The sequence below is a fragment of the Cucumis sativus genome, chromosome 3 (assembly GCF_000004075.3).
Source record: "Cucumis sativus cultivar 9930 chromosome 3, Cucumber_9930_V3, whole genome shotgun sequence".
NCBI classification, from domain to species: domain Eukaryota; kingdom Viridiplantae; phylum Streptophyta; class Magnoliopsida; order Cucurbitales; family Cucurbitaceae; genus Cucumis; species Cucumis sativus.
The window spans coordinates 39,794,207-39,817,960 of record NC_026657.2 but is presented as its reverse complement, the minus strand read 5'-3'; the positions used below and the strand labels follow the sequence as shown (position 1 = coordinate 39,817,960).

At 34.7% G+C, this 23,754-nt stretch overlaps 3 protein-coding genes across 9 annotated transcripts; 2 read left to right on the top strand and 1 right to left on the bottom strand.

Moving 5' to 3' along the window:
- Window positions 1-1,068: 1,068 nt before the first annotated feature.
- LOC101214217 (bZIP transcription factor 16) lies at window positions 1,069-11,360 on the bottom strand. Of its 6 annotated transcripts, none has more exons than XM_011654330.2 (13): window positions 11,147-11,360; window positions 9,587-9,708; window positions 9,011-9,089; window positions 8,859-8,933; window positions 4,597-4,686; window positions 4,456-4,515; window positions 4,199-4,368; window positions 3,719-3,773; window positions 3,271-3,313; window positions 2,920-3,194; window positions 2,154-2,231; window positions 1,920-2,045; window positions 1,069-1,490 (listed from the first exon to the last, which is right to left on the bottom strand). In XM_011654330.2, the coding sequence occupies exons 2-13, from the start codon at window positions 9,658-9,660 to the stop codon at window positions 1,383-1,385; spliced, it is 1,233 nt and encodes a 410-aa protein (XP_011652632.1). In that variant the 5' UTR covers window positions 9,661-9,708; window positions 11,147-11,360; the 3' UTR covers window positions 1,069-1,382. The 6 variants fall into 6 exon arrangements, with proteins under 6 accessions (XP_011652632.1, XP_031739206.1, XP_004136207.1 ...); XM_031883346.1 differs by having other exon boundaries at window positions 9,011-9,106; window positions 9,595-9,708; XM_004136159.3 differs by having other exon boundaries at window positions 9,033-9,089; window positions 9,595-9,708; window positions 11,147-11,351.
- Window positions 11,361-14,224: 2,864 nt separating this feature from the next.
- On the top strand, window positions 14,225-19,152 carry LOC101214456 (protein IWS1 homolog 1). Its single transcript, XM_004136160.3, has 12 exons — window positions 14,225-14,410; window positions 14,600-14,731; window positions 14,817-15,303; window positions 15,870-15,989; window positions 16,244-16,464; window positions 16,621-16,750; window positions 16,838-16,900; window positions 16,998-17,075; window positions 17,538-17,629; window positions 17,734-17,799; window positions 17,946-18,099; window positions 18,662-19,152. The coding sequence occupies exons 2-12, from the start codon at window positions 14,712-14,714 to the stop codon at window positions 18,758-18,760; spliced, it is 1,530 nt and encodes a 509-aa protein (XP_004136208.1). The 5' UTR covers window positions 14,225-14,410; window positions 14,600-14,711; the 3' UTR covers window positions 18,761-19,152.
- An 815-nt stretch (window positions 19,153-19,967) lies between these two features.
- On the top strand, window positions 19,968-23,380 carry LOC101214696 (protein AE7). 2 transcript variants are annotated; one of them, XM_011654329.2, is made up of 6 exons: window positions 19,968-20,314; window positions 20,423-20,554; window positions 21,004-21,109; window positions 21,228-21,327; window positions 22,146-22,191; window positions 22,905-23,380. In XM_011654329.2, the coding sequence occupies exons 2-6, from the start codon at window positions 20,431-20,433 to the stop codon at window positions 23,003-23,005; spliced, it is 477 nt and encodes a 158-aa protein (XP_011652631.1). In that variant the 5' UTR covers window positions 19,968-20,314; window positions 20,423-20,430; the 3' UTR covers window positions 23,006-23,380. The 2 variants fall into 2 exon arrangements, with proteins under 2 accessions (XP_011652631.1, XP_011652630.1); XM_011654328.2 differs by having other exon boundaries at window positions 20,419-20,554.
- The last annotated feature ends 374 nt before the right edge of the window (window positions 23,381-23,754 follow it).

The following is a 23,754-nucleotide window of genomic DNA, read 5'->3' as shown; positions in this document are numbered from 1 at the left end:
TTTTGTCAAAATATATCATTCTTTTTACACTCTAATTTGCAATTTTGTTTATACTCCTTCAACTAATTACTGTACGGGTGATCATCAGTTGAACAAAGTCGGTTTTGTACAAAATCTAGAGCTGAAAAGCGACCTAGTTGATTAATAATAAGAAAAAATGACAACAATTTTCAGCAGATCAGTTTTGGTGAGTTTCAACAAAACGCTTTTGGTCCGTTTCGATCGTTTTTTTCAAAACAATTTAGTTAAACCAACTATTGGCTGTATTTTTAATAAAGACGTACATCGATGTCAAATCGATTGATTTCGATCATTCAGATTGGTTTTTCAGGTGTCGATGCTCACCCCTAAAAAATAGTGCAATGAACCAAATATTTACAAAACATAGCAAAATTTCATATTCTATTAATAATAAACATTAATAGATTATATTGATAGAACTCTATGTCTTTCATTTAAACAATTTAAAATTGTTTAAATATTTGAAACAATTTTTTATTTTGCATAACTTTCTTTTTATAAAATTTTAAAAAGTATTTTAATAATGCCTTTTATTTGAAAACAAATTCAAAATAGAAAGACTACAAAAAATATAATTATTTATATAGGAGATAATTTTAGCAAGCATTGTAAGGGATGATACCAACAAGAGAACTCTTGGTCCTCAAATAAATGAGACTTTTATTTATAGTAATATTGGTTATGAGAGAAGAAATGAAGAAAACATCAACACGACAAGTTTTGATAGAACAAATGCAAGGATGTTTAAAAACTATCTTGAACTTGGACAAAGTCAATTTTAACTATTCTAAAATCATTTTTGTAAGATCATAATCAAAGTCATTAACCTAATTGGGGCATATAAAGTAGAGATATTGCTTAGAAAATATAAAACTTTGCCCAAAATTTCAGATCTCGTTGTTTGTACACAGAAGTAATGCAATTTGCTAATGGATTATCTTCTTCTACTTGAAAATGAAATGCATGGTCAGAGAAAGCTTTGGTTTCTGTTCTTGAAGAATGAATGTAAGTTCTTAGTGATGGAAATACATAATGCAACTATGAACATGCTGTCACTCAAATCGATCTGATAAAAAGCATACCGAAATGCCTGGATTACGACCTCTAACTTGGCACAAAATATATTTTACAATGAACAAACTCAAGTGAAATGTTGTGTAACACTCATCAAATTAATTTGGATACAAAGATACTACACAGAGCTTTGAGTTAAAGACGAAGCCTCCATAAGAATCAACAGTCCTGAGACGACGCTGGTCAGTTCTTAGAAAATGTAAATGATAAGTTATGCAAACTGTTTGGCTACTAATTGGTTAGGTTGTGTGACAGCTGCTGAATTAAGCAAGGGTGGTAGCTCCTAATTACCCCTTAGCAAGTTGGGTCCGGGATGTATGATGACCTTTTTTCAAATTTTGTGCGTCTTTGGTAGATCTTGGATCTTCATTTCCATCACTTTCGCCAAGCCTCCTCTGAAAATAAAAAATCAAATGAGTTATACGCACGGTAAAAGGAAAAAAGCTCCTACGGTTCGATTCATATCCACTTCTACTCTGCATTGAATATCACACTTGGCATCAACGTTCAGAGTTCAATCTTTGAGTTTGATAATCAAACCTATGGGTCTTAGAACCTGTTTGGAATAATTTTCTCAGTGCTTAAAAAGTATTCTCAAGTGCAAAAGTGTTTTTAAGCACTTAAGAACTCATTTCAAATAAATCATTAGGACCTTTAGAAAAGACTGAACAGCTTGTTGAACCATTAGAACTTTTCTAGAACATACAAGTGAAATGACAAGGTCGGTTACAATGATCTAGTTTTGAGAAAATTATGGTTTTTCTGTACATGGCTTGATTGTGATAAATGGTTAAAATATATAGATTTCAGGTCGTTGGCATCACCTTGAGTGAGGCATTTTCTGAAAGAAGTTGCTCGTACTCAGTCCTAATCCTATCCACTTCAGATCTTAGACTAGCATTTTCTTCCTTCAAAGCTTCGGCACGTTGAGATAGTTCATCGCATTCAGCCTAAGTAAAAAAATGAAGCATACAGGAAAAACCAATTAATTGAAAAATATGACTACACGAGTCCAAGATCGTCCAATTTGATTATAAACCTTAATGAAGCCTAATTACCTGTTTACGCAACCGAGATCTACGAGCAGATTCTCTATTTGATTGCTTCCTTCTTTGTCGTTTTAGCTCTCTTTCATCCTGAATTCACCCAGAAAACAAAAGCAAGTAATAAGAATGGATCCCTCTTCATCTGAAAAGCACTAAAAGCCGCAAAAGAAGGATATGTTTTCCTTCAAATTGATAATCGGTCAAGATTGGTTTAATCAAACCGTACAATGTGAATTATTTTTACATTTGCACACTGAAAATAACAAAATCGTACATTATAATTATCCATTTCCCATTAGTTAAAATCTTACACCAGGGTATGAGAAGAAGCGGATGAAGTCATTGCCATCGATACAGTGGATGACACAAGTACGTTCATTTTATGCTTTTTTCCTCCCTTCCCAATTCAAATGGTCCAATATTTTATAAATTTACCCAATTAGTAAATTGATGAATACAGTGTGTCTATATGATAACTTCGAACATTCAAGCCCACTCATGTCTGTTAAATCACCGATCAACCCATCAACTTGATTTTGAGTTGATTGATAATTTAACATGATATTATAGTAGGAGATCCTATGTTTAAATTTCTATAATGTCATTTACTCTTCAACTAATATAGAATTCTACTTGGTGGACCTCCTAAATTTCCAAGCCCACAAAGGGAAGAAAAGGGTTAAAAGTAATGATATATTTAAATTTATCACAATCTATTAGCTTAATTTTTTGGTTAATGGGTGGTTTAACAATGTGCAATGTTCGTCAAAACACTAACCTGTAACCAAGGCTGTGACGGAATGCCGTCTCGTGACCCAGCAGCAACAGCTCCTGCAACTGGTGCTGAAGGAACCTTCCCACACAATGAAGAAATGGCAGAAGTTGTTGGGGTACCCCAATAATCCATTCCTATATTCAAATTTGTAGCAGGACCTGTAACAGCTCCAGAAGCTTGGATAGGTATTATGGACATCGTTTGGTTCACCAATGGATGTGCAAGACTATGTCCTTCATTCTGAGAACCATGCATTAAACCATTAGGAGTCCCTCCACCTGTACCAGAAACAAAAGTTCCTCATCCATATAAAACACTGAGACACTGACTGCATAATAGAAAATTTTCCCAAACCTTCTAAAGAATCTTTCCCAGAACCAGATTTTAGTTGTGAATCCTACAAAAATCAGGGAAGGCTGTGAAGCTAAGATAGATGAAATAGCATGTATCAGAACAGAGCCCAAGTGATATAGTGGACACCCTCGAACAAAAAGAGATTTATAGTGTAGCATTTTCTTCAATCGTAAATGTAAAACAACAATATAAACAAATAGAACCAAACGGATGTTATCCAACCTTTTCAACCTACAAATGTTTTGTTAACACATTATGTGTTTTTCCTCCATAAGTAAACTTTTAAAGTTCAATTATACATAACTACACACTATGAAACAGGGAACAAAATGTCCGAACTAAAAACTAGGCATTGGACTCAGGCTTCCCCCATCCATGCCCTACCCTCATGAAATATGGAGGAACCTATAATCAACAGTCGCATGGTTGTAAAGTGGCAGATACTTACGTTTTCAGAGTCAGCATCACTTCGTTCACTCGTGCCTTCACTTTCACTTTCAGCACTGCACAGTGAGGTTCATCGTCACATAAGCTAATGGTAAATGTGAAAGATGGGATGTAAAATCAAGCACAACTGCACACAACAAAACATTCTCGAAACTCAACACGAACTAACATTGTTAAATCTCAATATGACAGAATACTAGACTGGACCTAAGGTGTGCAGTAAGAGGAGCGAAGTTTACAGTTTATTGTAGTTAGTAGGAACTGACAGAAAAATCAATGCAGAAAACATGGTCGGTAGGTAGAACCATTTAGAGGACTTATAACAAATTATATTCTTACTGCCCTACCCCATATAGGTTGCGCTTGGGTCCATACAAAACCTCAATCACAAAAAATCAAAAAGCAACTAAATGTGGTAGTTTGACCATTATGAATTGAAAACACAACCAATCACCAAATAAATCTACATGACATATCGGACCTTTTAGAATAAACTCCATTAGCAGACGTTCCTGATGGTTTACCAAGCTCATTGTTCTTCCCAGTTATCATGCTTAAACTTCCCAGACTTCCTTTCGATCTTTTAATTGGCAATTTTTCTTTCAGCTCAGATGGTTTACCTTCCCCTTCCATGTTGCTTGGTGTATTCCCCTATGTAAAGTTTTATGGTCCTACTCAAATTTAGAAAAAAAACGCAATTAAAGACAAAAAAACAAGCCAATGGAACTGGAAACTTACAGAAGCCTCAGCAATGCCATTTGGAGAAGCAATAGCAAAAGGACTGTAAGGATACGATCCCTGTGACAAGCATGTGATCGTGAGTTCAAAATATCAAATAAGAGACAAAAAACCAAAATCTGCAGAAAAATTAAATTGTACAGGAGGCATAGGTGGATGAGCATATATGCCACCATGAGGATACATTGCAACATATGGATGTGGAGGAGTTCCGTAAGGGGGCATAATAGGCTGCATCAAACATTTAGATTATGATCAGAAAGAAGAATCAAAACCATCAAGATGCTTCAGCTATTTCATAGTTTAAGAGTGAAGATCAAAAGGAAGGCGATTCCTTATTTTATAGATGATTTCTTCTCCATAAAATATTTAAAGCTCATGTCCATTCGAAAATGGCAGTACTAGATTAGATAAAAATAAACACTTATGTTGACAGACTAGGTCGACTATACGAAGGTAAAAGAACGTCTGAAAGCATAACAGTAAAAAATTATTACACCAATGCATATAACATCAAATTACTTATATGTTCTAGAAACATGTGTCAAAACCAACAGAAGGACCTCTTAATAAAATGTCTTTAGGATGCCAGCAACTCTGGTTTTAAGCTAATAAGCACATCGCTCATGAACTTAATGTTGCATTTAAACATGATTCCACCAACAATCAAGTTCAGAAGGTCTACCCATCTGAAATCTTAATCTCAAAAAGAGTAGGAAAGTAATCAAAAGTTCATCTAAATTCTAACAATCCTTGCGACCCAAAACTTCTGAAAGTGAGAGGACTACCCTTTTAGACATAATAAAGTTGTTAAGTAATAAAATAACGACAAAGAACGGACACAGAGATTTACGTGGAAACCCCAGTATAGGGAGAAAAACCATGGGAGAGAATTATCTGATTATTTTCTAATGGATCAACATAATACAAAAGAGGGGAATAAAAGGACAGCAAGGTCTAAGCTAAAAAAGGAAAGGTTACAAAATACAAAAGAACACTTGGGCTTTCAAAATACACCAAGTCCACTAATTCTAACACTCCCCTCACTTTGGGACCTAAATGTCAATAAAACCCAACTTGTTGACACAAGAATCAAAACTCAGTTTGAGAAGCCCCTTGATGACAATGTCAGCAACTTGTTGACTTGAGGGAATGTAAGGAATCCATATGTTGCCATTGTCCAATCTTTCTTTAATGAAATTTCTAACAATCACCACATGTTTAGTTCTATCAGGTTGAACACTGTTATTAGCGATAATAATAGCAGCCCTATTATCGCATAATAGTTTCATAGGCATCTCAAAGTCCTGGCTAAGATCAGACAAAACCTTTTGTAGCCAAATCTCCTCACATATTCTCGAACGCATAGCCCTGTATACAGCTTCGGCACTGCTGGCCACAACACCTTGCTTTTTACTCCCCCAAGTTACAAGATTGTTCCATACGAATGTACAGTACCCAGAGGTGGATTTCCTGTCAACAATAGACTATGCCCAGTCTCAATCAGTGTAGGCCTCAATACATTGTCTATCTGTTTTCCTGAACATCAACCCTTTACCAGGAGTAGTTTTCAAGTACCGCATAATTTTGTTAACTGCCTTCCTCGTACGGAGTCTGCATGAATTGACTAACTGTACTAACAACATAGAAGATGTCAGGTCTAGTATGAGATAAGTAGATCAATATCCTCACCAGGTACATATATTTTTCTTTATAAACTAGAACTTTATCAACTAAATTTCCCAGTTGAGCATTGAACTCGATAGGCGTATCAGCAGGTCGACATCCCAACATACATGTTTCAATCAGCAAATCAAAGGTGTACTTTCTTTGAGAAACAGAGATACCTTCTTTTGATCTGGCTACCTCCATCCCAAGGAAGTACTTTAGATTCCCCAAGTCTTTGATTTCAAATTCATCCCCTAGCTTCTTTTTCAGTTGGGTGATTTCAGCAGTGTCATCAATGTAGACAATCCACACAGCAATCCTCTCGACCTTGGAGATCTTTGTAAATAGAGTGTGATCAGAGTGCCCCTAACTATATCCTTGTGACTTAATGAAGGTGGTAAACTTGTCAAACCATGCTCTCAGTGAGTGTTTCAACCCATACAAGGATTTCTGAAGCTTGTAAACACGTTGATCAAAGTGAGCTTCAAAACCTAGAGGGGGCTCATATATACTTCCTCTTCTAGCTCTCCATTCAAGAAAGCGTTCTTAACGTCTAGTTGATATAGGGCTCAATCTTTGTTTACAACGACCAACAAAAGGACCCTGACGATATTTAACTTTGCAACGGGAGAGAAGGTTTCAGAGTGGTAACATCGTAAGTCTGATTTAACCATTTTGCAACTAACCTGGCCTTGTGTCTATCTAAAGTTCCATATGCTTTGTACTTGATAGTAAACACCCATTTACATCCTACAGTTCTATGCCTCTTGGGGAGATCACAACGTAACCAAGTTTTTTTCTTTTCAAGGGCTCTCATCTCCTCCATGAATGCAATTTTCTACTCAGAGCGCTATAATGAAATGTGAATGTTCTTAGGTATCATGGTCGAGTCAAAACTGGTTGTAAAAGCTCTGAACTAGGGTGATAGGTTCTCATACGAGACATAGTTACAGATGGGGTGCTTTGTGCAAGACCTAGTGCCTTTCCTCAGTGCAATAGGTATATCATGAGAAGGATCATACTCATCAAGGTTACCTGAATGATCCCGTTTAGCCTCACCACCTACCATTTCTAACATGACCTCAATTTCTTCAACATTGCCCTTTTCACCCATGTCTTCTAGAACAGCCATATCGAACCTGTCATTCTCACTCATTTTGCTTTCAACATATGAATCAATAGAATTACCCATACCTTGATCTCGTGATGATTCAAAATCTTGGACCAGAGTCGACTGAGTAGTAGGAGACCCAACTTCCTTACTAAGATTCCTCCTAATTCCTATAGTAGGTTATCCAGGGAACTTGGTTTGTAGGTAAGACCGTGTTATGGGGATCGAGGTCAAGTATGGGTAAGGTAACAAGAGTAGCATTGGTAGACTCTAAAGAAACCACTCAGTTAGTCTCTTCTTCATTCACATAAGTGATGTACACAGGGTGGGGCGGGGATGGGGATGCCACTCCCTGTCCCCCCCCCCCTATCCCATTCCCCATCCCCATGAATTTCCCCATGGGGATCGGGTTCCCTGTATATGTATGTGTACATATGTATATATATATGCATGTACATGTATGTGTATCTATGCATGCATATGTATGTGTATAGATATGCATGTATATGTATATATATATACTTTTTTTTTCTTTTGGGGTAGGACGGGGGATTGGGGAATGTATTCCCTGTCCTCGGCCCCAAAATATCAACGGGGGAAAATAATCCCCACTCCCTCCCCCATTCCTTGTGTATTCGAGGATTCCCTGCCTCGTTCGGGGTGGGTCCCCGACCCCGCGAGTTAAATGGGCATCTCTGAGTATAAGGAGAAAAATCGTGGGAGAGAATTTTCTTATTGTTTTCTTATGAATCAACATAATACAAGAGGGGAATAAAAAGACAGCAAGGTCCAAAGCTAAAAAAGGAAAGAATAATTAAAGTTACAAACTACAAAAAAACTCTTGGGCTTTCAACATACACCAAGCCCACTAATTCTAACATTAAGAAATGTGAATCAAGCCCTATCTAAAATTAGACCAAGAATACCATCTACCAAAGAAAGGACCCTGCATCAGGCAGTGGTAGTCATCTACTAAATCTCTTCAGACTTTTGGATCGGCCATGGATCCATTACTTGAAAACCATCCACAAACATTTTAGTCTCCCCTAATACCCTAGGAGTAGGAGCGTAAACCTGTTGGATTCCCAATCTCAATTAAATTCATTTTCTTTTCTTTTCTTTTCTTTTTTGTTGTAGTAAGTTCAGACACTGAAAACCGTTAATTGGTGAGAATATTTGAAAAGATACAAAGTACCATTCCAAGATGAGAACTATGTCAAAATTCAATAAAGTTTTCCATCAACCAAAACCTGCTCATAATTGATTATTTTCCAAAATGGGCAACCTCTTATGTTAGCTCATGCATTCAATGGCAGAAAAAAAGTACTATTAACTTGTTAATACAAACATAAACTTCTTTCCCCAAAAAAATAGTTTTAAATAACTAGAAGAAGTGAAAGTGAATGGTGAATTATGTTAATATGTTTTACCATGATTAAGAATCCTTCGGTCAAGCCTGACTAAGAAACCTTTTTAATATGCTAAAAAGGACTGCCATACGATAGAATATCTCAAAGACCAAAGAAAACATGCTGGAACAGTTGAAAATACCAATAGAAAATTATGAAGCTTGGAGCAATGTTTATCTAATACAAAGTAGCAGTTTCACTACGAAAGGAAATACCTGTACCCCCCACATATACGGGTGTGCTTGGGGGCTCGTTGCCAAATATCCAGGTGGAGGTATTGGAGAATATGCCTAAAAGAAAAGGGGAAAAACATGAGATCGGACAAGAGGCAAACCACAATGCATATCCAATAGTTAACCATATTAACTTGAGGCTTTAACAAAAAGAACCTGAAATCCTGACCATTCAGGATTAACAGTGCCAGTGCTTGTATTTGGAGACTGTTCCTGAAGAAAACGCAAAACTATACAAATTTTAAGAACCGGCCATGCAAAACAATAAAATTTTAAGGCTAAATCTCTAAAGAAATTGAAATTAGAAAATTATATCACTGGCCTCAATAAGTTAAAAGTCTTATCTGTTAGACTTGAAATCCATTTTGATGAAACAGAATGTTAACAAATCGGGGATATCTAAAACTCTAGACGTCTTGGTATTTGGTATTAGAATCCCGGTGATTGTAAATCAAGGTAAATCTTGTTTGTCTTGAAATATTTATACATTAAATAAAATTAGAAATGTTGTATAAATGTATACGTTTTGCAGGATTGGTAGAGATATAATCAAACTGCTAAGTTTTCCATTGGCAGGATTGGTAGAGATATAATCAAATTGCTAAGTTTTCCATTGACGCTCCTTGGCTAACTTTGTTGTTTAGAATTTTTCATATATAAAAGTAATTTAAATTAGATGGATATTTCGTATGACATTAATAAAAACATACAAGCAGACCTGCGTAGTGGCAGGTGCTGTTTTGGATTCTTCCTTTGCGGATTTATTCATCTCACTGCCACCCATGATTCTATATCAGACAGATGCCACCTTCCAACAAAAGTTTAAAACATCCTACATTAAGAAGAACATACATCATATCAGTTGTTTTTATCCCTCACTTCACAATAACCAAGCTATAGAAGTCTTACTTTCCTTTGATGCATGAAAGTATGATAATTTTTTACATCGGAATATTATATTTAAGCCAACAGAGGGAAGGAGAAGCACCAACTTCACTGCCAGAGAAACTTAAAAGAAGGTACTCAAGTTGGCTTGAATCAATCATACCTAGCTCGAGCCATCTTTCAAAGGCGAAATTTATTCACTTTGGCAACAACCTTCTTTTAAAGAGTAAAAGTTGTCTGATTGGCTATGCTAGATTAGCCAATGAAATCAGGAAAATTTCTCTTTGAAGCAAAGTAGTGGGTTCCAACATGATGATTTCCTTTTTCCTCTATTGATAGAAATATAGAAACTAGACAATGTACAAAAGAGAGGACACACAAAAAAATACCCCCAAAAGATATGAAAAGCCTTTGTAGATAACATCCCCAAAAGGAGACTTTGGAGTGAGCCACACACCAGGCCTCCTCCTAAAATTGCGTGTGCCCTTGAAGTTTCCACCTTACTTTCTGACCAAAATTTCCAAATAAAAACAAGTAGGAATCCCACTTGCCAGAGAAGCCAACCTTTATTACAAAGGAGGATAGATAATAACCTCCTCCATCATATCCTCATAATTTCTACTCAAAATGAATCATACATTAAAAAAGATCTCGAGAAATTTCCCACAAACCGTCATAGCAAACGGGACAGCTTCCCCAGTAAAATTAACATTTGATCTTAAAAAACCGAAGGTGGGTGGAACACCTCTGGAAACCTTACTAGAGAAAGATACAGATGAGCCAAATGGCCGCAATAAAATGGCTAAAGGAATGAGGCAAAACTACAATTTTTTTTCATCAAGTAGTTTCGGCTGGATAGAGTTAGACAAATACTCAAAAGTAAATTGGTAGATAGGAGATAAAACCCCACATAAACTCACTGAAGAGGTAAATGGATCAGTTGCATTTCAAGGGATAAGTTAACTTTCATTGTTGCATTAATGAAACTGGGTGAGAAATTTCCTTTCAGTGATTCCAGTAAATCAAAACAAATAATAACAATTACAAAACCAAAATGTTCAATTCCCAGAATTTGTGCATACATGACACAAATAAACACGACTACAAGCAAAAAAGTAAAAGAAACACCCCAAATTCATTGCAAGTAGGCATGAAAGTTCAATTACAAAACACAACAATTTGTTTCTACTACTGCCAGCAACTTTAACACCAAATAGAACCGAAGTAGCTAAGAAAAATTGAAACCCAGTTCAACGCAACAATCGATGGATTTGTAAACCGCTCGATTGCAAGAAGAGCATGAAATGAACAAGAATGGTGGAAATATGAATCTGAAAATACGTAATCGAGAGTATAAGTAAGGAAAGTAAAGAGAATTTACATACTAATTCCGTCAATACAGAAATTTTGCTCGAGCTTGAAGATTGAAGACCTTGAGAGAAAGGAATCGGCGACGAGGAAAGGGGAAGGAGAGACCACGGAGCAGCGTCCGGGGTTCGAACCTCGACGAACGTCGTCGGTGACGTTTTTCACTGTTTACTGCAGAACATGTTCGAACTCTATTTTCTTTTCGTTTCCTTTTTCTTTCAGTTAAAATATGCTTTTGGTCATATAATTTGAGTTTACTTTAATTTAAATTTTTGTCCCTAAGCTTTTATCCATTACTAAATTGCTTCCAATTTAGTCTAATAGTTTAGTTATTTTACTTTCAAATTTATAAATCATTGATTTTATTATTTGTCCAGCTTAAAAGTAGTGACAAAATTTATGATAAGATTTAGGATAATAAAAAAGTTAGAATAATTTTTAAAAATATTAGATTCTACCAAATATATATTTACAATCTACAAATTCTATTAGTATAGGAATTGATATGCTAGATTGATGGAAGACTATCACGAATATAATTCAAAATTTTACTATAGGTTGTGAATATTTTAATTTATTTTGCTATTTTTAAAAATGTCCTATAAAATTGTGTCATTATATTTTCTAAATAGCAAATTTAAAAGATAAAATTGCATTACATGATAAAAAAAATAGAAAAACATTTCATAATACTTTTTTTTTTGTTGCATGTTGCAAAATTGACAAATATTACTAGTAATTGATTCTATTATACGGTAATCTGCTTTTAAATTTGCTATTTTTACAATCTATAAAATGTATGTGACATGGACTTTATTATTATAATTTTTTTTTACTTTTGCAAACTCTCCAATTTAAAAGCGAATTATCATTTGATGGTCGTCTGATATCATTAATTACTTGTCATGTCTGTCATATTCGCAATATGCAATAAAAAATGTTATGGACTGTTTTTTTTTCTTCTAAATTTTGTTGCATCTGATTAGTTTTTCTTTTATTATTTTATGATATAGACGATGTGTGTTTGTAAAAGTATTAAGTACTAATTAATTTAATGATTTATTTATAAAAATAAATGTTATTAGATTCTAACATTAGTTTCTACGATCATTATAACTTAATCGTTAAAAATCAATGTTAAATAACTAAATTGTTGCTTTTAGGAACGTTTGTAATCTAAAAATGATTTTCAACCATTTAGATTTCTACATTTTTCTCTGTATACATGATTGTTTATTTTTATGAAAATAATTGTAAAAACAATAATTTTGTATAAGAAAATATAATATGTGGGTATGTTTTGAAAGTTTGTGTAAATAAAATGTTTACTATGGACAAAAAATGGTATTAGCTTTTCACATACCCAAACTTTCAAACATTAAGAAAACATAATACAAATAATTATGTTATTTTGTTATAATAAACTTTCACTAATTTGGTGGCATTTTCCTTTATTTTTCATAAAACTACTTTTAATCAATTCGATCGATTGAAATAATATAAAAAGACGACAACATATAGAAGGAAAGATGAAGACTTATTTGGCTCGATTTGATATTGACATCGACACGAGAGATGAACCAGTATTTCTATTATATCGTAAAAAAATCTATGAAACACCATCATCAAAATACACCTAATGTAAATATAATATAAGTAATAAATATGTTAATTGGTTTTCAAATAATAAATGTTAATTTACTCATTTAGATAGAGTTATTGACGACTTTAAACAAAAATCCATAAACATCCATCGAAATCGATATTTTTATACACATTTTGGTAAGATCAAGATATCGATATTTTTGTCAACACAGTATCTCGTAATTATATTTAATTTGGTTCCCATCTCTGCTAGGTGTGAACAACATGTCAAGTTTGCAAGGAAGAAGTTTGTACTGCGGATTTTGGTGATATGAGGCATCCACCAAACAGAAAACATGCATAACAAATAGTATAGTCATTTAGTGGGGTAATATAGTGGAACTCAAGCAACATTGTACCAGGATGCCACAAGACAAGAGTTTTATATGCATTTTGTGATTTATCTAGGCGCAATCTCAAAACAAATCATTCTCGATATTACCCCAAAAAATGTATATGAAACAAAACAAGTATTGAGACTCATTCAACAAATCTCGGGGCAATTTAACTGCTCACGACCGAGATTTTTCATCTATACAAGCATAGATTGATGAAATTGTCAATATTCATCAAATGAAATTACCTGCATTAACTTAAAATATAGTTCTACATCCAACTACAACGGAAAAACTACATATTTTCTCATTCGCCTCATATTTCACAAAAAAAATACTATATCAAAATTTAAAATCCAACCATAAACTATGCAATTGTTTAAAGTAAATTAACTTCACAGATTTAAGTTTGAGGACGACTTCTTGAAATTTGGCCATGCAAAAATCGGTAAAATCCCTTCAATTTTGGAAGCACACACATTTCGTTTTGGGTGAAATGAGCTAGGGTTTAGAGTTCACAAATATCAAACATTTGGTTTCTCAAGGGTATTTTGGTTATTTGAGAATATCCTTTATTTTGAAATTTAAAATCAAAATCCAAATTATCGGTACCAAGTTTGATGAACCAAGAAATGAGGTTGATTCTTTTTAAAATTTGAGAAGAATCTCGATGTCAGTTGAAATTGACTAAAAAAACAAATTTACAAACTTTTTAAAATTAAATTACTTTTAAAATATAAAACAAAAAAGTGTCGTTTACAAAATAACAAAATATTTTATGGTAATATAACTTATGATTTTATTTTCTAAATTGCAAAAATAGCAAATCTAAAAGAGTTGTTATAATATATATTTTTTTAAAAATAGCAAATCTAAAAGAGTTGTTATAATATATTTTTTTAAAAAGTAGCAAATGTAAAAGAGTTGTTACAAGATAGTTTTTAAAATGTACTTTTAAGAGTTGTTATAATATAGTTTTTAAAATGTACTTTTAACTCAATATTAGAACGGTTAAAAAAACCTAATTTAACCGATTCAGATTAATTTCTTATGAGTCGGATTGTATAAGTAAGAGTTCGGGTCAACCCGATCCATAGACAATCTATTTGTTGGCAACCTAGTTTGGATTGGTTCATAATTTTTCATTTTTCTCTCTTCTTCGTTTGCCTCCGTACGCACTTCGGGAGCATAATTCATTCGTTCCCACAGAAAATTTTCTCTCTGGTCGTCGATTTTAGTCTCGTTTGCAATCCCGAAGCTCGCCAGTTTTAGGATATTGAAGTTTTTCCTTTTCTTTTCTGGGTACGTTTTTGTTTGATTTTTTGATTTTGTTATTATCGATACTATATGCACGCGTCCGCCGATTTCCTCCCCTCGAAAATCAATTTTGTTCATCCATTTGTAGAATAGAATGATGAATTATGAATGTTTTTTGTTTGGTTCCTCAATCGAGAAAACGCATCACTTAATATTTTTGTCTCCGATCGGCAGCGAAGTTGCATTTGGGACGGTTTAGCTGTGATCGAGATCGACTCCAGTTTTCTCTCCCGACGATTGGTTTTGCTGCTCGGTTAATTCCTGGGTGCAATTTTTGTCATCATCAATGGGTTACGAAGATGATCCGTGAGTACTCTAATTTGATCGAATTAGGGTTTTCAACTGTGAATTGGGGATTGTTCTTCTTTTCTGAGGTTTATGTTTGTATCAGGTACCGTGACGAGGATGGCGAACCATTGATGGACTTTGATCATATACAGTCAGACGGTGAGCAATCCCCTGAACCGTACAATCCCGATGAACTATTAGATGAGGATATTGGTGATTGGGCTGGGCGACAGCGATCTCAGACTCCTGTTTACGATGCGGAGGAGCCCCAAGCCAGACCTAGGAAGAGGTTGGTCAAAAAGAGTTTGGCTGGTAAGGGTTCTGTGGCCTCTAATTTAGATGACGATTATGATGATGCGAGGGACTTCACGCCGGACCAGTTTGTGAGGGAGGGTTCGGAGGAGAGGAAAAGGAAGAAGGGGATTAGTAGTGGGAAAAAGGAGAAGAGATTCAAAGGAGACAAAAAACTTGGAAGTGGTAGTGGAGGCAAGAGCAGGTTACCAAAGAAAGCTTTTTCAGGGAAGGGGATGAAAGATCAGGATGGGGATGTCAAGGAAATGTGGGAGACTATTGCTGGTGGCGGTTCTGATGTAAGAACTCTGCATTCTTCTTGGAGTGTCAAATGCTATTGTGTATGATGTGTTTGTGGGACACAGTATCTTCTTGAAGTGTCAAATGTACATTGCATTTGCATATATTTCCTTATACTTGAATGTGGGCATTTAGCATATGGTTTTAGTCTTCAGGTGTCTTGTTAGGTCTGCTTCAATACATGATTTCGGAAGCTTGTAACCATATAAGTGAAATCTAGGTTACATAGAACCCTTTTGAAACTCTAGCCTGCAAGAGCTTTTTATTTTTGATGAAGAAAAGCTTAATGGCTATTTGCTAGATATGAAGACAGGGATTTTTGTCTTGAGCTTGTAGAATGATGTCACTTTTACGATTTTTTTTCCTTGAATCAGCCTTTCATACTCAAATTTTAGATTCTATGAAGAAACTTAAAGTGTCCATGATCTTGATGGTCTCTTTCCACTTGATAAAGTGTTTATGATCTCAAGATTTTGAATGCCATTTGAACTTAATTATCTGTATAGAAAAAGCGAATGGTTTTGGGTTAAATGTTTTTAAACTTTGTTTTCTGTTGGTGTAATAGGACGATCAAGAAGGTATCAGAACAGTTGACGATGATAATTTTATAGATGATAGTGGTGTGGATCCTGCAGACCGATATGGAAGTGATGATGAGCCACGTTCTCCCCGCTATGCTCCGGAGGTTTGTATTATTTATTTTTTTGACAACATAATGTTAGTAATGCATAGTTGGAAGAACTTTATAAACTTGTTAAAAGATAAAACTGGAGCTCTGTCTTCAATTTAATATTTGCATTTTACTTTATTTTTTTAAGCAATCAGCACCACTCTGTATCGAATATATCTAGTAATTAATTTAGGGGTCCATGTTCAACAAAATTTTACTGGCCTTGATGTTCTTTCAACAACACCACTTTTCTTTTTGGGTTCCAATAGGCTGAGGAAGGTGAGGAAGACGATGAAATTAATGAGCTCTTCAAGGTGGGTAAGAAGAAGAAGAAGAATGAGAAAAGTCCTGCAGAAATAGCATTGCTAGTGGAGAATGTGATGGCTGAGCTTGAGGTCACTGCTGAAGAGGATGCAGACCTTAACAGGCAGGGGAAACCTGCTGTCAATAAACTGAAAAAGTTGCCACTTCTCACTGATGTTCTTTCGAAGTATGTAGTATTTTTATTTATATATTTTTTATACAATTTCATTGATGAGTGAAGTTCTTACAAAGTTATACAATCCATTGTATTACGACAAGCTATCTCAATTGTTTATCTATTTTTATATATGGTTATTTTTTAAGTTTTGGTCGTCCTTCACAGGAAGCAGCTTCAACAAGAATTCTTGGATCATGGAGTGTTAACCCTTCTAAAAAATTGGCTTGAACCTCTACCAGATGGGAGTTTGCCAAATATAAATATCCGGGAAGCAATCTTGAAGATTTTGACTGATGTAAATGAAATTTCTATTATTTTAATAACTTATCGTATAATTGTTTTTGAAGAGATTTAACACCAAATGCTGATTTCTTTTTCTTAGTTTCCAATTGATCTTGAACAATATGATAGAAGAGAGCAGCTGAAGAAGAGTGGCCTTGGAAAGGTTAGTGCCAGGTCACCTTTAGTGATTTTCCAACTCCTGGTTTTTCCACATTTTTACCGGTTAGAAACAAAGTATGATTATGATGTACATTCTGTAGGTCATTATGTTTCTATCAAAATCTGATGAGGAAACAACATCCAACCGGAAACTTGCAAAAGATTTAGTAGATCAATGGGTAATGTTGCCCCCTTCCCTTTCTTTTGCAGTTTTTTTTTTTTTTTTTTAATTTGTAATTCATCCTAGAAAGTAGCGTAGTATCCTCATTTCTCATGAAATTAGAGAGAAGCTGGAAGCGAAATACAGATTGTTATACTCGGGGTCATTTTATGTCATGCATTGTTTTTATTCCAAAGAGTTTTTGCTTTTCTCTGGTTTGGGATCGTGCTCTCTAGGGACAAAAGATGATTTTAGGACATTTGGTGCTTTTTTCTGCCTTTTTAGTGTTTCTCAATTTGAGAACAATCTGATGTGGCTTACGATTTCATTGTGCTATATCATGCATCTGAATTTGAAAGTGTCCACAATGTTTACTGGCTTCACGTTGTGCTCTCAAGGGAAGAAATAATGTAGCAATTGGATTCTTTACTGCAAATTTTCTAACATATGCACACGATATTGGCATTTCGTGTCACTGCAGAGTCGACCCATATTTAACAAAAGTACTAGATTTGAGGACATGAGAAATGTGGAAGATGAGAGGGTGCCCTTCAGAAGACCATTGGCGAAAAAGTACTGTTTTTATACTTAATGTTCTTTTCTTCTTTTGTCAACTACCCTTTCTTCTGTTGCTTCTTAAATATTAATGGAACTTTCTGCTGTAAACATTTTTGAAGGTCGGGAAACAAAGCTGCTGGAATGGAATCTCGAGATGGGGATCTTGACTTGGATGAATTTTCACAGTAAGATTCGATGTTATTTGTAATTTAGTTGCAGCATTACTTATCCTCTAAATCCTAATTCAAATTTATTCTCGTTCAATGCCTTTTTTATTTCTCTGCTTGTTCTATATGTGAGATCTTTATTTGTGATGTGACATCAAACCCAGAGGACGCAAGTCTGGTCAGTCATCCTCAAGGCAACATGCTTCACGGCCGGAAGCAACACCATTGGATTTTGTCATCCGACCCCAGTCTAAGATAGATCCAGATGAAATCAGAGCTCGTGCTAAGCAAGCTGTGCAAGATCAACGTCGTATGAAGGTTAGTTTTCATTTTTTATCTTTTGAAGGCTTGATGAAAATACTGAACAGCTAACCTTAAGATTTGGACTATAAGTTTGCCGAACCCCAGCTGGGGTCGTTCCTTCCCAAAAGCATTTTTTTGGGATGTGAACATAAAGGTCTCTTTTAGTAAGTAATCGTTTGGGTGAACATTTTTTTTTGTTTTTGTTTTTAAAAGACCAAGTGTGTAGACACTACTACCCCTACCTCCAACTTCATTCCTTTGTTATCTACTTTTTTCCGTGTTTCAAATTTTGAAATCTAAAAAATAGCAGTTTTTTAAAGATTGTTTCTGGAATTTGGTTAAAATTTCAAGTATTTATTAAAGCATGATGCATACTAACATACTACTCGAATAGACTTAATTTAGAAAAAAAGAATAAAATAAAACAAAATGGTTATCAAAGGGAGCTTTGAGTATTAATAATCAAATGGTCCTGTACTAAGGTAACTTATTTTGGAAGCACCCAAAAAATTTATAAGACACTTTTACATATTAAACTGTTTTTGACATGTTATCTAAATTTGATCATCCATGTCAGATGAACAAAAAGTTGCAGCAGTTGAAGGCTCCAAAGAAGAAGCAGCTTCAAGCAACAAAACTCAGTGTCGAGGGTCGTGGTATGGTCAAGTACTTGTGATATGTTATTATTTAACTGGTTATCATAAGGAAACTCGAAGTTGGAGTCTGCCATCTCGATCGTGGCTGGGAAGTCCTGCAGATGGCTTAATAAGGAAGGACACAGATTCCAAAGCAGCACATTCGGTCGCTCATTAACCAAAACTACACAATCAAACATCCACAAACTCTCCAAGAATCTGAATTATTACTCTCTTTTGCCGTTGAAAATGCAAAATGCTTAAGTTTTACTTGTACAGAAGTGATATTTCCATGTTTCTGGATTTGGATTGAAATCAAATTGCGAATTGGAACGCCCCTGTCTGAGTATTTGAATGTATCTATGGTAAAAAAAAACATTTATAACAAGTTTTGTAATGCTTGTTTTATTTTGATTATTTCGTTGTTCGAAAAGGTACTCCATAGCAACTTTTTTGGGTTCTGATTAATTGTTTGCATACCATCAGCTTGTTTCAGACATAATTTCTATGGTTTAGATTGGGATTGAAAGGAAAAAGAGGATAAAATTGAGTAATTTTGTTTGTTTCAAATTAATAAATGGCTTTTGTCTTCGTTCCGAGATCGGGAATGAAAACGAAGAAGGGTGTTTTCGTGCAAGTTGCAACATCCCTTTGTTATCTCCTCTCCTCGCCTCACCTAGAAAAGAAAGGTAGAAGATAAGATACATATGAAATATTTCATGAAAGTGCTTTCGAGTCACCTTCTCTTCTCTTTCTCTTAAAGTAGTAATTCAAGCTCTGCCTGCTAATGAAAAGATATAATAAAATACTTTCACTTTTAAGTTAAAATAGCAGAATCAAAATGAACAACTTAAGAATATAAACGAAAATGAACAAAATATTTTCACTTTTAAGTTAAAATAGCAGAATCAAAATAAACAACTTAAGAATATAAACGAAAATGAACGAGAACTAAAAGCTTAGGAACAAACATCATATTTAAAATCTTATGTTTTCTAAAAATTTGAAAATAGGTATTTAGTTTCAAGTTGGATCAATTTTAGAAATCTGAGTAAAGAATAATAAAAAAAGAAACAAAACAAAATATGTATAAGTCTGCCTCGATTCGAACCAGAGTAAATATTCGGTTATATTTTTTTAAACAATTTTTTAATTATTTTAAAGGATAAAAATGCCAAAAATATTCATAAATTTAACCAAATTTCAATTATCATATCAAACTAATGGCTATTATTTTTGAAACAATACAGAAATAGAGGATTGTAGTTTTTAAATTAGAGCAAGTAAACAAAAAAGAAGAAAAAAAGGGGAAAAGACGAGGAAACCCTAGCACGATCTCTTTTCTTCCTTACCTTTCTCGTTCAGCACCTGCCGGCCTATTTCTCCATCGTTTTTCTTCTCTCTCCGGCGAAAACACCAGCGACTCCGCCGTCTCCTCCTTCCGGCGTCAACAAGCTCAGAGCGACGAACGACGAGCAGATAAAACCCAGACCACGTTATCTCCTGCAGTGTGAACCAGCCACGGCCGAAGACCAACCAACGACCTCCGCCAACCTCGCAACTCGAATAGCCTGCGTTTTTCTCCTTTCGAAAAGGTACGACACCTACCCAATCTGCGGAAGAATTATTCTTCTCTCTAATTATTTCCTAATAGCATTCCTATCTGCAATTTGTTTTTGATGTATGGTTGATATACTAGTCAGGAAAAAAAATGGTCTCTGGGTTGATAAATGCAAATCCAGTTGTGTACCAAAAGAAAGAGCGGCGGGCTCGAAACACTCCATGTGATAGTGATGAATATGCAGTGGAATCCATTGATCAGTTGGAAATTTTTGATATCCTTTCATTATTTTTGTAATTCTCTGTTTGTTTCTTCATTTCACTTTTGTGTTTTGGTCCAGTATTCGCCATTTCTGAACAAAACTAAATGTTGTCAGCCCAAAACACAACAAAACTCTTGTGATTATTTGTAGCATCGACTACTTAATATACTTTCTGTGGTACGTAAGGAATCTTGTGCTTTTCTACATTTGCTTTATACGCCAAAGATAAGTAATTGTGACTTTTCAGATACATGCGTTCTGAAAAATTTGTGCATGTTTGTTTTCATTGTTGTTTCACGCTTGGTATAAGTTTAGTCCTATTCTTTTTTATGTTAGCAATCTTAATGAAAATGTATTTGAAGAGGCATTTTTATTTGTCCGTTATATGGAATTCAAAGGGTGTGTGAAACAAATTGATGTTGGTGTTCCCACTGTATAAGTCCTTCCTTAACAATTCTTAAATCATATTAGAGATATAAAAGATCCTGAGCACCCTTACTCTTTAGAGGAGCTTAAAGTAATAACAGAAGATGCAGTTGAAGTAGATGATGGGCTTAGTTATGTGAGGTAACCCAACATTTAATACAGTATCCTGCTGTCTAATTTCATTCATAAAATCATAATTGTAACTTTTGTTTATTCTGGTGGTCTGATCTCTATCTGTTGATGATTCTGTTGCTTGTAGAGTTACCTTTACCCCAACTGTTGAACATTGTAGTATGGCAACAATTATTGGTTTGTGCTTAAGAGTGAAACTTATGAGGAGCCTCCCTTCTCGGTACAAGGTACTGATCTTGAATCTTTATCACGTACTATTGGCCAAGCATCCATCATTACTTATGCATTGGTGGGTGGGTTAATTAATAGTGATTTTTCATTTTCAGTATGTAAAGGTAGAATCAAAAGTAGAATAAAAATCAATTATGGTATATCTGGTTAAAATAACACTTGTGAATCAGAGAAATTGACGATAAGGATTGCACTTCTCTTAGGGGACCCAAGATTGTCGTAGAAAGGATCAGAGTTTCTAAACAAATGGATGCTAGTACTACATATAGGAAGTCTAGATTTTGAAGTTGAATTAAATTGTATGTTATTTGGGTTAAGGAGTGAGGAGCTAAGAAGTGAGGACTACTGATAGGGAAACAGTGGACGCTGTCTCTCTCTTGTCATTCTTGGGGGAGAGATCAGTTTTAGGTTTGGAAGAAGGGATTTTCATGTCTGGATCCCGACCCTCTGAATGGTTTCTCCTGTAAATTGTATTTTTGTTCTTTGATGGATCCCTCTCTCTGAAGTGAGTTTGTTTTCTCGATCCTTTGGAGGATTGAGATTCTTATTGTTGTGGAGGTCCTCATCGATCTAGCATTTCTTGGGAGGGGTGGTTTCTTATGGTTTTCCCAACACACTGTGCACTATCATGTGGATCTTTGTTTCTTTGGGAGGGGGGAGGAATAATCGACTATTTAGAGGATTGGAAAGGGAGCGTAGTGATGTTTCTGCTCTTATTAGGTTTCATTTTTTCTCCCCATTTTTATTTTTGAGATAGTTTGATTCCACATTTCAGTTTTGTTCTTGACTTAAGATCCATTCTCCATTGTTTTAGGTGGACATTAGGGTAGCTCCTGGATCTCATGCTACTGAAGCTGCAGGTACCTCAATATCCTTTTCCTGTTTATTGTATATGCTCTCGTGTTTCAATTTCAATTTCTTCCATGCTCTGACTCATTAGCAGTCCTCACCAAGCCGTAATAAATTTACACTTTAATAGGCTTAAGTTAGGTGATGAGGTTTAATTCCTCCGTGGAGGGCTGCAATACCTAGTTTTGTTTTGTCTTTGCTTGTTTTTTATTTTTTATTCTTAGATTATGATCTTAGTTTAGTTTTGTTGGATTGAAGTCTCTTTCTGTACGTTTTGGGTGTCGCATTTTGTGGGGGTTTTCCCCTTGCAAGTCTTTGTATATTCTTTGATATTGCTCAATGAAAGCTCGTTTATATATATATATGAATTTCTGTTTAACTGATAAGAATGCTATTAAGAAATAACTGGACTAGTAAGGGCATAATAGTTATTAGTTAAAGAAGTTGTTAAGGTAGCTTGTTATAAATAGAGAGATTGTAGAAGGGGAAACAGAAGCAATACTTTAGTGCGTGATTTTATTGAGAGAACTCTCTCTCTCGAGAGAGAGAGAGTTCAAGTACCTTGAATTCCTGCGTTTACATTGTAGTTTGGTTATGCTTTATATTTCAATATGTTTGGATTCTATCATTAACATCCAGTTTTAGATCTCAATAAGTATTCGTGATCAGTTGCCATTTAGAAAACTAGTTAGGCTCCTCAACTCATTTTTTTTTCCATTTGCAGTAAATAAACAACTTAACGACAAAGAAAGAGTCGCAGCAGCACTAGAAAATCCAAATCTATTAGATATGGTTGATGAATGCTTGGCTCCATCTTATAGTTGATTGAGTTGGGATTGACAAATGCAGTTAAGATCAAGAATGATCTGAAATCCAATCTCATCGAAGCTTTTTGGTCTCTTTTATGAATATGTGTATTATACGAGTTTTGAAATAAAATTTTCTGAAATTTTTCTTGAAAGTTTTCTCTGAATCAGTAGGATACAACCATATAGATATCTCATCAAAGGGTTTGCTGCACTTGGATTCTTTGTTACATAGGGTTGTATTTTATTATTATGATTATTTTATTGCATTGATTATTGAATAACATTTCTCATATTCTTTTTTTGAAATGTAAAATCAGCAATATCATGAAAATTTCATATGTAGCATATAAACATTTGGACTCATTGTAACATAGGTCTGCGTTTTCTTTTATGTTTCTATTATGTTGATTATTGAAGAAGCACCGTTTTCTATGTGTGTGTGCACCGACAAATTTAGTATAAGTCCAGGGGGCGAGCCCCCCTCTCACTTTATTGTCTTTATATAATATGTATAAACAAAACTATTTAATATTTAAAATTTGTAGGCAGTTTAGTGGTAAAGATGCTTGTAAGCCTTCGTTCAAGCCTTATTTGTGTAGTTTTTTTTAGATTTTTATTTTTTCTCTAAGTTACGACTGGAAGCTCCCTGTTAATAAATTTTATAGATCCACCACTGTGTGTATAGATGTTTAGTACTTTTGAATTGTTGATACTTGGTGCACAAGGGAAATTTTTTAGTACTATATTAGTGTATATAGACTATAA

What these genes read in the sequence shown, in the direction of transcription:
- LOC101214217 (XM_031883346.1), bottom strand. Translation starts at nt 9,660, where the DNA reads ATGGGTGGCAGTGAGATGAATAAATCCGCAAAGGAAGAATCCAAAACA. An exon ending in CAGCACCTGCCACTACGCAG is followed by an intron (nt 9,107 to 9,594) that starts GTCTGCTTGTAT and finishes AAATTTGTATAG; the next exon opens with TTTTGCGTTTTCTTCAGGAA. An exon ending in CGTCACAGCCTTGGTTACAG is followed by an intron (nt 2,232 to 2,919) that starts GTTAGTGTTTTG and finishes GGGTGAATTCAG; the next exon opens with GATGAAAGAGAGCTAAAACG.
- LOC101214696 (XM_011654329.2), top strand. Translation starts at nt 20,431, where the DNA reads ATGGTCTCTGGGTTGATAAATGCAAATCCAGTTGTGTACCAAAAGAAA. An exon ending in GCCTCCCTTCTCGGTACAAG is followed by an intron (nt 21,328 to 22,145) that starts GTACTGATCTTG and finishes CCATTGTTTTAG; the next exon opens with GTGGACATTAGGGTAGCTCC. An exon ending in TCATGCTACTGAAGCTGCAG is followed by an intron (nt 22,192 to 22,904) that starts GTACCTCAATAT and finishes TTCCATTTGCAG; the next exon opens with TAAATAAACAACTTAACGAC.
- LOC101214456 (XM_004136160.3), top strand. Translation starts at nt 14,712, where the DNA reads ATGGGTTACGAAGATGATCC. An exon ending in AGAAGACCATTGGCGAAAAA is followed by an intron (nt 17,630 to 17,733) that starts GTACTGTTTTTA and finishes ACATTTTTGAAG; the next exon opens with GTCGGGAAACAAAGCTGCTG. An exon ending in AAGATCAACGTCGTATGAAG is followed by an intron (nt 18,100 to 18,661) that starts GTTAGTTTTCAT and finishes CATCCATGTCAG; the next exon opens with ATGAACAAAAAGTTGCAGCA.